Genomic DNA, 15432 nt, shown 5'->3' with positions numbered 1-15432 from the left:
CTTCTTTTACTGCTCTCTCTCTCTCTCTCTCTCTCTCTCTATTCTTCCCCTCCGTTCAGTTGTGCTAATTTCACTCTAGCCTGTAATTATTCTCCTGTACCAAAGCTGTCACTTTCCCCTTTTTTGTCTTTCGCTCCTTCTTTTATTTCTCTCGTTTGTTTAAATTTGCCCCGCAGCCGACAGGCAGCCTACCTCTCTGCACTTCCTCTGTCAAGGGTGGTTAGTCAGAGACAGAGGAAAAAAAACTGAGGAGGAGAGGTTGGCTAAGATTAAAGGGCCGGGGCCATTGCCTAGAGCGGGGCGGCTGCCGTCTGCCATTTATTTACTGTTTGCTACACACAGTGTGTGCTTGATGGCACACTGGAGCCGAGAGAGACGAGCGCGCACAACACGCTGCCCCGACAACAATGACATCCCAAACAGTCCAAAAGGAGGCACCTCTAGACAAACATATGGCTTTGCTCTGCTTGGTTGAGCACTTGGTTGCAACCCATCTCACCTCATTGCCCCTGACGCAGCGACAGCTACAGTCTGCCTGTGAGCTCACACCCACCTAGTCTGGCAGCAAGAGCCACATTTAACAGACAGATGTCTAAATGATTCATCATAGCACACTCCATCAGCACCACAGCGCTTGGAGAGAACTTCAAAGTATATTCTATGAGACAGAAATGATGCAAAAGAGCCTGAGACTCATCATATGATATGCAATACTGGAGACAAACGCATACTAATGCAGGTCTCAGATGTTAGGGTAACACCTGCTGCTGAAATTAAGCGAAATTAGACGAAAAAGAATCAGGGTGGAACCGTTTAAGTCAATTAACAAAAAACACCTCCCACACGTTTGCTGATTCCAGCTCATCAAACCTGAGGATTCGCTGCTTTTCTGAACAGAGGCGAAGTATTCAGATATTTTACCAGTGTAGAAATATATAAGTGACATGCATAAAACATAAGAGTATTAGCATCAAAATATATCAAATATAAGTAATTCAGAATGCATTTCAGAATAACATATTATATTTAGAGCTGCACCAATGTGCAAGTATTCGTCAATGTTGCTAAAAAAAGTACCATATAAACCTTTGAAATGTTGTGAAATAGAAATGCAAAGTAGTATAAAATAGAATTGCTCAAATAAAGTACAGAACTAGACTAAGAGTAGAGTACTTATAAGTGTGAGTGGGCTGACAATTGTGAGCTGCAGCCCTTTACAGGCATACATTTGCCTTTATATAATGCCAAGGTAGAAGGTGATGAAATCAGAAACAAGAGCAGTAAAGCACATAAGATGTGGAGAAAGAAAAGGAAAAAATAAAAGAAAATAGTTCCAAAGAACAGAGACATGAAACTGAGTGGGATGTTTTAGCGAGAAAAATCTAAACCAATTACATTAAAAGTAATTTCTACAGAGTCTTTCATCCATAATTTAACATAGGCTCCTTCTTGGCTGAAACAGAATATCTGGGCAGGACAGAGCAGGGAACAGATGGTAGAAGGTGAAAAGGACCACACAAACAGACACAGGCAGCAAAGACCAGGCCTCTTGAAGTTGGTAAGGAGACACTATTCTTAGTTTGAGTGTTATCTTGAGCTGTCGTACATTTCACATTCTTCAAAACGATCAAATTCCAGCCAGAGCCTCTTTGGGGAAGGAAACAGTGTTGGTTTCTTTTGGAGGGAAGAACATCCAAAAATACAACACACACCCATTGATGCTGACATACCAGCACTCATGTCGCTCCGACATGTTTTATATGACATGGGAGAGACGACGGGTTGTTCAAAAATGTATGATTGTTTGGAGTTTTTTTATATATGCCTATTGGTAGCTGCCATTAAAAACATTCCCTCTGTCAGCCGAGATCAATGACTTTACTGCATAAAAAATACATGTTTTGGCATACAATGTTAAAATTAGGTAACAAGGTATAAAAGTGAATTGTCAGTTATATTTTAAAGAACCTTATGCACGAATGGCTACAAAAGTGCCAAGTCGAAAAACTCAATGACCTTGAGTGAGTTTCTTTCTTCCTCAGCTCAGAGGGAACCCAGAGGCCTCCAGCATCACTGAGGGGAAGGAAGATTTAGCTGAGCCTTAAATGTGATCAGTAAAAATCTTAAAATCAATTATATATCTAAGTGGTAAACAGTGGAGAGACGGTGAAATTAGGTTATTACGCTCTCTTTACTTGGCAGCATCTAAATCCTGGCTACTGTATTTCTGAGCAGGAATAAAAGATGCTGAAATGGGATGAGATTCAAGCAGAGATCCTCCTCTTTATTATTGGATAAAAAATGTCTGGGTGTATTTGAGCTGTTGGAAACAAGACTGTACCACTCGCTGTGTTTTTCCCCTCAGCAGTGAAGTCACTGTCACACATTAATCTGAAGCTTATGACTTCTGTAAGGTTCTCAAGAACAAGACACATCGCCAGCTTTTAATCTGATGAAGCGAACTTGTTAGCAAACAGGTGCATATTTACACATCCGGCAGAAACTGATGTACAGTGCTTTTGGAAAGTGTTCAGACCCCTTCAGTTTTTGCACAGTTGTGTTGCAGCCTTGCGCAAAAAAAAAAAAATATTTTCTCTCCTCAATCTAAATTCAATACTCAACGGTAATGTGAAAAGAGAATTTCAGAAATTTCTGCAAATTTATTAAAAAGGAAAAACTGAAATATCACTTAGACATATTCAGATACTAGGACACTTGAAATTTAGCTCAGGTGCCGCCCATTTCTCTTGATCTTTGAGATGTTTCTACACCTTGACTGGAGTACATAAGGTCTCACCACTGACAATGTACATCAGAGAAGAAAACAAACCATGAAGAGGAAGGAACTTCCTGCAGAGCTCAGAGACAGGACTGTGTTGAGGCACAGATCTGGGGAAGGCTACAAAAAGATTTCTGCTGCCATGAAGGTTCCCAAGTGTAATTCTTACACACAGGATCTGTGGAGCTGGGCCAGACTGACCATCGGGTTCTTGGTCACGTCTCTTATACCACGGCCCTTCTCCCCCGATTGCTCAGTTTGGCCAGGCGGCCAGTTCTAGGAATCCCAGGAGTCCCAGTTGTTCCAAACTTCTTCCATTTAAGAATCATGGAGGCCACTGTGCTCTTGGAAACTTTCAGTGCAGAAGAAATCTTTTTGTTTTTTGTAGCCTTCCCTAGATCTGTGCCTCAACACGGTCCTGTCTCTGCGCTCTGCAGGCACTTCCTTCCTACTCATGGTCGGTTTTTTGCTCTGATATACATTGTCGTCTGTGAGACTTTATACACACAGGTGTCTGCTTTTCCAAATCATCTGAAGTTACCGCAGGAAGACTCCAATCAAGATGTAGAAAGATGATAAAGAGAAATTGGAGGCACCTGTACTAAATTTTAAGTGTCATAGCAAAGGGTCTGAATACTTAAAATACAAAAAATTCTAAAATTCAGATTTGGGGTTCTGGGGTAATGAGTGGAGATTAATGAAGGATGGTTTTTTTCCAGCATAAGTCTGCAACATGACAACATGTGAAAATAACTGAAGAGGCCTGAACGCCCATAGCATTCATTTGGAGTCATGTTTGGAGTCCAGCATTCACTCTGTCACCTCCATTTTCTCTCCAACTCACGAGAAAAAACATCTGGCTTTTTAGCAGCTAAATGTTCCACTATGTTCACCAGCTAGTTACCATTTTTTTGTCAGCTGTTCGGCATTGGGCAGACAGTGTAAAGTGGGATTTAGAGCTTTTATTTGCTGAAAACAGCTGCCTGCTGAGAGCGAAAACAAATCTGGATGTGGTGGTAAGAGTGAACCGACACAGTAAAGTTGTCGCCCATAAAACCAAAACGGTGAGTTAAAAGACAGTGAAACACTCAGTAGGGCCGAGGAACAGAACAGAGTTATAGAACTGTCGGGTTGTGTGAGGTTGAATTATTTCATAAGTAAAACTAGGTGGGAGGAAACCATTAGAGAGAGAAGATGACAGGACCGACTAAATCAAAATAGAGTGATAGAGCTGAAATTATCTGTCAAACAATCAAATAGCCAACGGACAAAAAATAATTGACGACTGATTAATGGTTTGCCATTTTTAAAGCAAAATGCAAAACATGTTCCAGTTTCTCAACTGTGAGAACAAGTTTTCTGTTACATTATTCGTAAACTGACTCTTTTTGGGTTTTGGAGAGTTTGTCAAAAGACAAAAAGAAAAAAAACTATTTGAAAGGCGCCTCCTTGGACTCTGGGAAATTGGAACATTTTTTTCTCAGTTTCTAGACCAAAACATTAACTGACGAATTTGGGAAATGTTCAGCAAAACAGAAGACAAATGAGTTTAAAATGACTTGAAACTAATATTAGCAATTCCAAGCACTAAGTCTAAGTCCCAGTGTGGCAGGGAGATGAGGTTTCCATTTATGGACTGATTTTGTGTTATAGTTGTAATAGTGCAGCTGGTGACAGCAGAGTAGTTCATTTTGGACAGAAACATAAAGTAACAGCACTGGCACTGTTACTGTCGATGTCAGATAAGAGAATATATGATATTTTCACATCATTTAACTCCTTTCTGACATCGAAACATTTGGTTTTTCCTGATATTATTAATCATGTGTGGCTCCTTTCCTTGCCAGTTGTGTTCACTTTCCCATTGTCGTCATTAAGTCACAAAGATGGATTCACAGTGAGAATTGATCTGGATTCCAAGTGAGCAACAGCATCCTAGGCTGATGAGTACTGTCCATTAAAGAGGCTAACTGGATGATTAGTATGTACAGAATGAGCCACAGGGTTGCGTTCTTTCAATCCTGCAAAGGACAATCAAATTTAAATAGCTGAATGACCATTAAAGCGAGAGAAGATTGTGCCTTTATGGTGTAAAATAAAATATAAATTTAAAGGAATGCACTTGTGTGATTAGAAACGAAGATGAGGTTAATGAACAGATAGTTAAGTTGGCATTTAACTGTTTTCAAACACAAATGGATGATTTTCTTCACTGCACAAAATAATTCAGCCTCAGTTATTTTTATCCGCTTACTCCGAACCGTCTTTTTTCACTGCTCAGTGCTCGAGAACTGCTAACTTGTTTTATTATTGTACTGCCAATACATAAATTTCTCTGGTTGGAATTGGCATCGGTGGTGGAAAAACTTGTAGTGGTGCATCCCTGAGCAATAAAAAACAAGACAACCTCCGCTGTCTCTATGGAACAATGAAGCAGAGAGAAGTATACAAGAATTAAAGACAAAACCTTCACAGGTTCAATCCCATTTCATCAGCTGGCTTGTAAAGTGTGAGGCTAATGTATATGGACAGCTGCTGCAGATGGAGGTGTTAGTGTCTCTGGCCTGGAAACTGAGAAAACAGTTGCAGACTGAGGCAGAGTGTGGCACCCACCTGCACAATGGAGCTGTGCGACTAGAATAAGAATGGGAATATGAATAGGGCTATGGGAGGAGATGAAGGTGCTGGTGCAGATGTACGATGAGGTGACTGAGGAGAGTGAGGCAACTATGCGATTCACAAAGTGAGGAAGGATCAGGTTGTCTCACGGTTAATGAAAACTGTGTGCAGAAGGTGACTTGTTAAAATGAAGCCTTGCTCCTGCAATTAAGTTAATACTCCCGATTACTCAGAGCGAACAGAAGGAACACGAAGTGAAACCGTAAGTAATTTTACCTGTCCCAGAATGGGGCCTAGTGGGGGTCCAGGGGCTGCTTGTCCTGACCTCACTATAGCCCGGATTACACCGCCTGCATCCAGTTTCTTCACAGCCTTAGCTGCCTTGGTGATCTTTGACATCCTGGTCTGTCTGTCTGGAAAGCCTTAAATCTGCCCCCGAGTCAACCGAGAATCCATTCACTGAAAACCCAGCAGAAAAACAAACAAATTAGCTTTTCAAGCATACACTACTGCAACAAATCATTTAAACACCGGGCTCATTAAAACATCATACACTCAAATCGATAATGATACCCACAGGCTAAATCTGTGGCTTTCCATTCTGCAACGGGCGAGTAATTAAAAAAATCTTTGCCTTCGATTGGCTCAGCGAGAGCCACTTTCCCGGAGGTGCTCAAAGTGTGGATCAGCAACCGAGCGAGATGCTCGCAGCGTTGAGGAGCCTAACAACTGGCAGGATTTAAACTTCTGAGAAATCGTGGGGTGCACGTCAAAACGGCTCCATCGTGTCACCTCTAAGCTTCCTCTGCATCAGTAGAGGTCAAGAGTCAAGGGCAGAGGAGGATACACAGAGGATGGATGGAAGTGTCATCTCCACATGTGAACACAAAGAGGAGTTAGCTTTTTCACTCCACCTTAAAATGCATTTATCAAATTAAGAGTCAATTAGTGGAGTGGGGACGATGGCCTGAACTCCTGGCCTTTCTCTAGGGAGGCAGGACACATAAAAGCAGTACTATAATCCTCTGCTGGATTAAAAGTGATACTGACGCAGCTCTAAAAAAAACAGAAGAAGAAAAAAAAGATCAATGACTGGAGCCAAGGGACAAATACAAGTTTTAAGGTTGAGCCTTGTGATTCAGGGGAACCCTGCATTCAATAAAAATAAGTACTTCAGGGGAGAGAAGAGGTCCAGCAATGATTCATTGTAGGCAACAGAGGGTATCCAATTAGATCAACAGAGGAGACAGTACCAAAAAGATATATGGGACCTCATGCTGCTTTACAGCAACAAACAGGGAGAAACTGCTCCCAAGAAAAGTTGTGATTCTATCTGGGCCGCTGATTATCCAGCAGCCGTTAAAGTGCAACCACCATGAGGCAATATTTGTAAGGGCATTAAGGTGATATGCATACTGCAAAGAGCCCCAAATAGAATCCATTTTGTGTGAGTTACCTCAATAGCTGCCTTTACAATGTAACTCACATACACTGCTACTTCTCAGAGGTCAATTTCACGCTACTCACCTAATGTGTTTAGCTACTTCATTGTAGAAAAATCGTGTTGCAGTTCAGATCAATTTTGGAGTTAGAAAATGCAGAGACCAGTATGCATTAAATCTGAAGTGAGAAAATCCACTTCTGTTATCAAACAATGACAGAAAGACTCATGAATCCTCAACAGGCAAGCTGCAGAATAATAACTACTAAGAGTGCCGTTTTTTTTTTTTATGGGGGTGGGAGGTCCCTACAAAAGAATATCAAACATTAAAATGACATACTGTAAGTCCAGAGAGCGTTTGTGACAGCGAGAGAGAAACAATTAGGGCAGGCATCAAGTGGTGGGTTTAATTCCAATTTGGGGCAAGGGGAATAACAGTTCTGGGAGTGGGGAAATGACAACGTCATGCTTTAATGCACCGCAACTCCAATCTCTGTTGGAGCATGAATAATAAAACCGCATTTCCCTCGCAAAATGAAATCACTCATCACAAGGCCAAGCAGTGAATGCTGAAGAAGAATTGACCTACATAAGGCATCATAACTGCGCTGACGGTACGTTTCACGCAGCTGAATTTACATTAGATTCAAGGAATGAAGCAGCATTAACTGTGCAGCGGCGAAAACATGGTTAAAGGCTGTACAATAAGCCTCAATCAGAGCTGGGTTAATGTTTTGCTGCGAATAATCAAATCAAAGCTGCAGTAATTTGGAAGGAACAGAGACAATTTTGAGCTGCTCTTTAGGCTGAATATTACATTCCTGCGGCAATTACTGGCAACAGTGTTGTCGATAACAAGGAGCACACAGAAAGAGCAATTTGTTTGGGCCGTGTAGAGTTACAGCGTAAAAGCACTTTGTTAAAACATGCTTGATAAATGACATGCCACAAAGCCAGCATTTAAATTACTACTTAATAAGGGAAGGTAAGGGGAGGTATAACAGAGCGAAAACCACTGCAAATGGTGACAATTCCCCAAATTCTCCAAATTGCTGTTGCAGCAAACAATTTTATCCCTATTACCAACATTTCAAGTTAAAAATGATTCTTGTCCTTACAATTATTCCCTCAGGATTTAGCACCTGGTTTCGGGTTATCAGCTCGTGCAGTTTTGGTTTATAAGTCGCCTATCACTCCCGAAACCCAAACTCTGAATCCAAGCGACTGTTTCTAAACCTGTCCAGAAAATCTGGAAGTTTTTTCAAGCTCTCCTGCTGCCTGTCAAACAAACCATCAGGGGTGGAAACACAAGGCCTTTGACAGAGGTAAACATGTCAATAAAGCTGAGCACACAGGAGAAAAACTGGAGGAAAATCTCACCTGTCACGATAATGTGCAGGTCTACATAAACGACTGTGGAACACACAATCTGAAATTAGACTCCCCTTGTACAAACCCATTACATTTCTTATCACCTGTTCAATATAAATGTGAAATTTCTGAGGGTTTTCACAGAACAGGAACGGCAGCTTCTGTAGTGTGTTTCAGCTTAATTAAAATTGACTGCACTTCAAGGATAAAGCCGACTTTGATTAAAGAAATGAATCAGTTTGCTATTAAAAACGTGGGCTTAATTGCCCTGGTGAAGCCCACTGCTGTTTGTTGTTTAGCCTGTTAGTTTCTCTATAGTCTTTATTACAGAGCCAAACAGTAGCCAACATCAATGGAGCTTCTAAATCTCTATGTGTTATAAACTGCTTGACTTATAAGTCAACGTCACAGATATTGACCCGGTGTAAAATGACAGTCTTGAAAAATGGAAGAAATGGTCTTTAAGAGGTCGCTTTGGTTTGAAAGTACCAGACCTTCCTCAATATAAATGATACTGACATTGCATCAGCCTACAGGAAATCAGATCTTCTTCTCTTTGTGTCTTTCATATCTTTTTTTTTTTTTTTTTTTACTGCAGTGTGTTGAAATAAAAGCTGAATACTAATTGATTTCTCAGTGGGATCAGGCTTTGTACCTGCAACAACACAGAGTCAAGTCTGATTAAATAACCTTTGTTGCACGTTATCTGTCCTCTCGTCTACATATCTCTGCTAAATTAAAGCTGAGTAAGTGAAGAGAATGATGTCAAATATTTTCTGATACAGATTCTGTGTTGCATGAAATAAAAGCTCAAACATTATTATCTTATCTATGAAACACTGACAAAGATTCATTTGAGTGTAAATGCAGTGCTAACATGTTAACTGTGCTTCAGTAAAAGCCTTTTCCCCCTCATTTCATTTCTATCAGGGAAGCTTTCTGTGGTAGGTTTATGTTTCTCCACCGTTATTCGCTTTTCCAATCCTAAACCACCTTCATAAAGGGCTGAGGGAGCTCACACCCACCAGACTACAGCTAGTATTGCTGACTCGTGCTTGCCCTGTTTTAATACTAACATAAATACTTGTCAGCCTATTTTAGGTTCTAGGATGTCAGGCATTGGAAAAAGTTGCCATAGCACATTAAAAAACAAAAACAAATCGGCAATGTCAAATTATAGGACACTTGGATATAAACTTGGCCGATGACCCCCCCCTGACTTTTCCTGGGGTTGATTTGGTTTGAGTGAAATGTCTTAACAGCTGTTGAATGAATATCAGTAAAACCTGGCAGATGCATCAATAACACCCACGGGATAAATCTTAATGACTTCTGTGATCTCCTGACTTTTCATTTAAGGCCATGAACAGGTCAGAACTGTACAGAACATCTCTGGAATGGGCTGGCGCAAAAGACATTCAATGTTCCCTGATGACAAATCCTAAAGACTCCAGCGATCCCCTGACTTTACATCTAGCGCCACCATGAGGCTGACGTTTGCAGTTTTGAGTGAAATGTCTTGACTTCTGAATATAGTGTCATGAACTGATACAGACATTCATCCTCTCCACACAATGAACTATAATAATTTGGGTGATTCCTTTAATACTTCTAATACATTGGTTTATGATCATTTACACAAAACTAATGACATTGCCATCATCCTCAGCTCAACTTGTTTAGTGTTAATTAGCAAATGTTAATGACGAAGATGACATCTGCTAAATATCAGCATTTCAGCATTGTCATTGTGAGTATGCTTAACACGCTGGTGTTGGTATTTAGCTCAAAGCACTGCTGTAACTATGGTACCACACAGCTGTTATCATCGACTCTCAGGCTTGTTTTAACTTTTTGACAAAAGAGGACAACATGACAATATAAATAATGACATAACACAAATTTTTCAACCTTCTGAGATGTTCTCATACTATTTATGCCAGTTATCTTTTTATTTCCTGGGTGCAAGGCCATAGTGGGCAATGTCACAACTCAAACGATTGCAGAGATACGATTTTTAATATATATTTTTTGGGGGTATTTCTGCCTTTTGACAGAGATTTGACAGTAGTGAGGTGACAGGGAATGAGGGGTGTGTGTGTGTGTGTGTGTGTGTGTGTGTGTGTGAGAATAACTTACAAAATAGGTCCCTCTCTAAAATCATGTTGCAATCACAATACACGGTATGTGTCTTCACCACTACACCAACACAACGCCCTGTGATAGAGGATTTTCGGTGCTGCACTCCTCTCTAGTCCTCTAAATTTTTTTCTCCATGTGTTGTGATGACATGGTATTTACATCTTAGCTGATAATTGCCAGCCCTAATTAGGACGATTTTAGTTGAGATAGTAAATTTACTCAGGCGAGCTTCTATCATAGGTTAGGTTCGAAATGTGTGATCCATTACTTGATACGCATGTCTTCTCCAGAAGGTTTAATTTTGTGATAATCTGATAAGAACTAACATTCTTATTCTAGTCTCATCACTCAGTCTTAACAGTAAAAACCATTCGGTTTCCATCTCCTTATAGAGATAAGACCCGTCAGAATCCATTTCCAAACTGAAACCATGATTAGTATTCTTTGAAATTGCAAGGAAAGGGACTGAATTCATTCTTATCTTTCTTTGACACTTAAAACAGTTCTGACAATTGGTTTTTTATTCAAGTCTTAGTTTGACAGCCCATCCAGTGGTAGCATTCACCTTTGCATTTGACATAAGACATTAAGATGAGAGACTAATACACAATAAGTTAGCAGTTCACTTCAGTGTGTGATTTCTAAGAGGGTCTCCGTGACCACTACACGACCCTGCTGCCAAACAAATTTAAGAATAACATGAGGAAAAGGCCCCTGGAGAAAGCTGAAGTCCCTGGACACTCATAGAAAAGGAGAACATGCATATTAAAACTGTAATTGCAATTTCATGTTTCTGCTCATGTTTCCAGAAAAGCTTGAATACCATTAGAGCCACAACAAATGACTGCTGTCCTTGAATACATAATACGAACAAATGTCTGTTAACGGCACAATAAACCAGACAGGACGGACCGTCAGTCGCAGCAGGGAACTCTGGGATGAAGTATTTGTTTACATGGCACCATGTTATGAATTAGGAGCTGCAGATTAACTGTAATCGATGAGCCCTAATGCAGTGACCAAACAGAACAACAGCACTGGGCTGTGATCATTCACTGAGCCACACGAGAAACGCTCTCAATAAGATTAAGAGATAACGTCAGATATAAAGTTATAGAGAGCCAGTTATACACCGATGCTGTTCCACCGCATTAGTATTCATCCCATCAAACTCTGGCCCTGGAGCTATTGATTGCTGAATGCCAAGTGCTAAAGGCCAGTCAAATAAAACGCAGAACTCAAGAAGAGTCTGAATGATCCCACAAGACAGAAAGAGGGAACTTGCACAACCTGCATCATGCGGGCTCAACTCTGATATGAACCTACAGGTCCCATCTCTCCATGCTCTCAGCTAATCTGTGCATTTCAGAAATAAACAACTCATCATCACCTCACTTTCAGGAACAAATGAATTTTTACATCAAACAGTCTGATGTAACACCAGATATCATTTGTTTAAAACTACAAAACAAGCCGAAAGCAGCGAGAAATATTCAGAGGGCAGTTATCTTGGAAAAATGTATTCTGATGAAGCCGTTACCACTTTAAATTCATCTTACATTTAGCAGATATTCTCCCTGCGCAGACAGACATTCGATCTGTGCCAAAATATTAATCAAAACCGGAGGGTGGATTTTTCTAGCGTTCAGCATGTTTTGCAGTCCAAAATATAATCACACCATACCTTCAAGCTTCACACACCGAACACTCAAATGACCTCTACCTGCCAATACTGGTGTCTGAAGTGGCCAAGCTCATACTTTACATACAGCCTTCCATAGAGAAACATTTTCACAATTCTGGTAAATGGTTTTCATTTGAAGAAGAATAATTGTGATGAAGACATGTACTGAAAAGGATATTTTACAGTTAAAAAAAAATAAACTTCTGTCTTTGGGATTGATTTCTGCGCTGCAGTTCTTGTAACTTAATTGCCAACAAATACCGCAATACAGATGTCTGACATTAATCTGACCATACATGTTGCAGCAGCAGCCTGAAGGCTAAAGGAGTGGGCTTGTGATTGATACGTCTGTAGTTCTTCATTTTGTATCATTACAACTGTTGTACTGGGCAACTCCTAGGCCTGAATGTGTGTAAGTGTGTGAATATAAACAGGGTGTTGGGGAAAAGAAAAAAAGACATCCTGACCCTCAACAATGCCTCTCTTGTTTAATAAATGATATAGTAGGCACTAAAGTTCAACCAGTATAACATACACTAAACAACCAGAAATAAGTAGACACCCCTGTCCAACTAGCCTTCTTGTGTATTTTGGTTTGGGGCTACTCTTCCTGGTTTGGACGAGCCACTTTCCGAATCCAACAATTCAACATTCACACCCACTTTGCTGCGTTGTGATTGGTCAGCTGTGTGGACAGGAGTGCAACAATATCAGTGCTTTCCAGCAGTGACTGTCTGACAATGTGCGCCATTATTCCCATATTTCAACAACATCTCGTCTCCCCATCTCTACAGTAGCTCATTTTTCATGACACCTTCCAGCGACGAATCTATCAATTACTTTTATGGATTAATAACTTCATTGAAACACGCCTGGCCCTGTGACAATTTCCCAGATGATGATTTCAAGTTGCTTGTTTTGTTTAACAACCCGTCCAAACCCCAAAAGATATTTATTTTGATATCATGTGAGAAAAGAAGCAGCAGCAAATCCACACATTCACAAAGCTGGAAACATCAAATGTTTTTGCATTTTTGCTTGAAAAAATTAATCAACTATCAAAATAATCAACTATTAATTTTCTGTCAATGGACTAATTGATTACCAAACTAAACATCTATTCTCGGCATGTCTTACATCTCTAAAACATATCATCATATAACGTCTTGTTGCAGTCTTCACGTAGAGAACACTCTTCTGTCAACGTACTGATGGTGTGTGTGGCTGTTTTTAAAGTTTTGCTTAAGCTTCTTACTTGAAGGGGAATCTGAATGCAGCAGCATACAGTGATATTATCATGTAGTGTGCTTCCAGCTGCTTGGTTTTCCAGCACAGAGCCCTGACCTAAACCTCATCCCACCACTTTTGTTATGAACTCGAGGGCCAACTGTGAGCCCGGCCTTATTACCAAACATCACTGCCCAAGCTCACTAATGCTGCTGTGGCTGAATGGAAGAAAATCTCTGCAGCCAGGTTGTAAAATCTTGCAGAAAGTCTTCACAGAAGAGAGGAGGCTGTTTTATTCATGTCTACGGTTTTGGAATGAGATGCTCAACAACAATCGCATATGGCTATAATGTTTGGCGTGTCCTCATACTTGTAGCACATAGTGTATCGGTTTACTTATCTCCCTGTTGTTAAGCGGTCACAGTGCAAAAATAAGACAGTTAATAAGAGCGGCGGCCGTCCCCCGTACTGTTTTATTGCTGTTGTGTGAAAAAACTTGACTACTGAAGCAGCATGTGCCAATCACTGCAGCTTGGGTTCAAACCAGGACCTTGTACTTGAATAGTGATGACTCCCAGTCCAAATTCCCCGCATGCATTATCTCTGCTTGCCGGTGATCAAATCCCAGGGAGGCCGTTTTCTTTACTGGCTCGCCTGAATTACATTTCCCTCTCCCCATCATGTTTTGATGGCAAGACAGAATGTGTTATAAACTGCTTCTGCTTTAAATAAATCTGAAAAAGAAACCAAACAGCAACAATGAGGCTTCACAAGCAGAGAAGGTAAATGAGAAATCGAAAAAAGGGAAAGCAGAACTAAATTCAGATCATTTTCCGATGTATTTTGCAGTTAGGCAGTGTTTTTATATGATGTGGCTGTGCAGATGTCAATTTTTTTTCTAGTATCAGAGCACAAAGCACATCAAAAACCACTGACGGTTGTGTCACAAAACAGGCTAAAGTTACATTAGAAGCTCAACTGTGACTTTTATCTTCTGATTCACAACAGGACGTGTTAAGTTTTAAATCTGGAGTCATGATTTATACGGCCTGGATGTACAAAAAGGAGAAAAAAAAAAGACACTGTCATAGGTCATAACATCATCTAACGCATTAATGTTGTTGATGATATTCGGCCACGATGCGCCCAACAAGCATAGGAGGAGAGGAAAAAGCAACGCAGTCACAGATGGAGATTACACACACACACACACACACACAGGAGAAACTTCGCAGCCATCTCGAGGAGACATGTGGATGCACAAGGATCTGACATTACAAAATTCAGTCTTCAGAATTACAGCTCAGAAAAGGCAAGCCAAGTGTGACGGCAGCCAAAATGTGACAGTAAACACTGAACTTTGGAGCCATCTGCTCCCCTCCTGCTGCTGCAGCCGGCCCTCATATTCAGAACATTGAGAAAGTATATGATTAATTTATAGCGGTGTGGATAAGGGTGAGTGAACCTGGAGATGGACGCCAGAATTAACAGGGGTGAAAACTGAATCAGTCCAGCTGCAAGAAATCGACAAATCAGATCTCGTCTTTGCAGCAAAGGATGTGCAGTTAGGAAATGACTCAGCTATTTTACAACACTATGAGCTGGAAATCTCTGGTCACAGGCCGAGGAGGCAGAGATCTGATCCACTGTATCAACCACACCTGACCAGTCTACATGACGGAAAACAGAATACAGTTTCTTTGTCAATGTCATTATAAAACTCAGTGATTCCCTGATCAGTTATATTCGTTAGTCAAAGACAGCCGTTTACTCAGTTTTCACTCATCCAGCTATCCCTGGCCTCCTGTAACCTCACATAAGAAAACGATCTTAAAGATTTCAGGTCAGTAATTGGTATCGGCAGATTCCCTGAGCTGAGATATCAGAGTAGGTGCATCTCTAATCTGGACCTGTGGTTCCAAACCCGAGTGATCGGTAGGAAAAGACAAAAAACTAAACCTGGCTACACATTTTCTCAATCTTTTCCCCTTGATCATTTTTATCAATATTATTATTATTATTATTATTATTATTATATTAAGATTATTCAAATGAAACCATTTGTTTCTGTGAAGTAATACACTATTCCAGTGAACCATGTGTTGAGTGGCCACAAGCAGAAAACAAAGGTTATGGCCTTTTCATGGGTTAAGTGCCATATCTGAACAG

At 40.5% G+C, this 15432-nt stretch overlaps 1 protein-coding gene across 1 annotated transcript in view; it reads right to left on the bottom strand.

Annotated features, from left to right (window-relative positions):
• mrpl11 (mitochondrial ribosomal protein L11) overlaps positions 1–15432 on the bottom strand; it is a 41050-nt gene that overhangs the window by 22729 nt on the left and 2889 nt on the right. The window contains exon 2 of the mRNA XM_056383260.1: positions 5675–5857. Within this exon, the coding sequence (XP_056239235.1) occupies positions 5675–5797 (123 nt within the window). The 5' untranslated portion in view covers positions 5798–5857. The remainder of the gene's footprint in view (positions 1–5674; positions 5858–15432) is intronic.

This window comes from Seriola aureovittata, chromosome 8, assembly GCF_021018895.1.
Source record: "Seriola aureovittata isolate HTS-2021-v1 ecotype China chromosome 8, ASM2101889v1, whole genome shotgun sequence".
In the NCBI taxonomy this organism is placed as follows: Eukaryota; Metazoa; Chordata; class Actinopteri; order Carangiformes; family Carangidae; genus Seriola; species Seriola aureovittata.
Note: the sequence above shows the minus strand (reverse complement) of the source record. Positions and strands in the feature narration are given on the sequence as shown.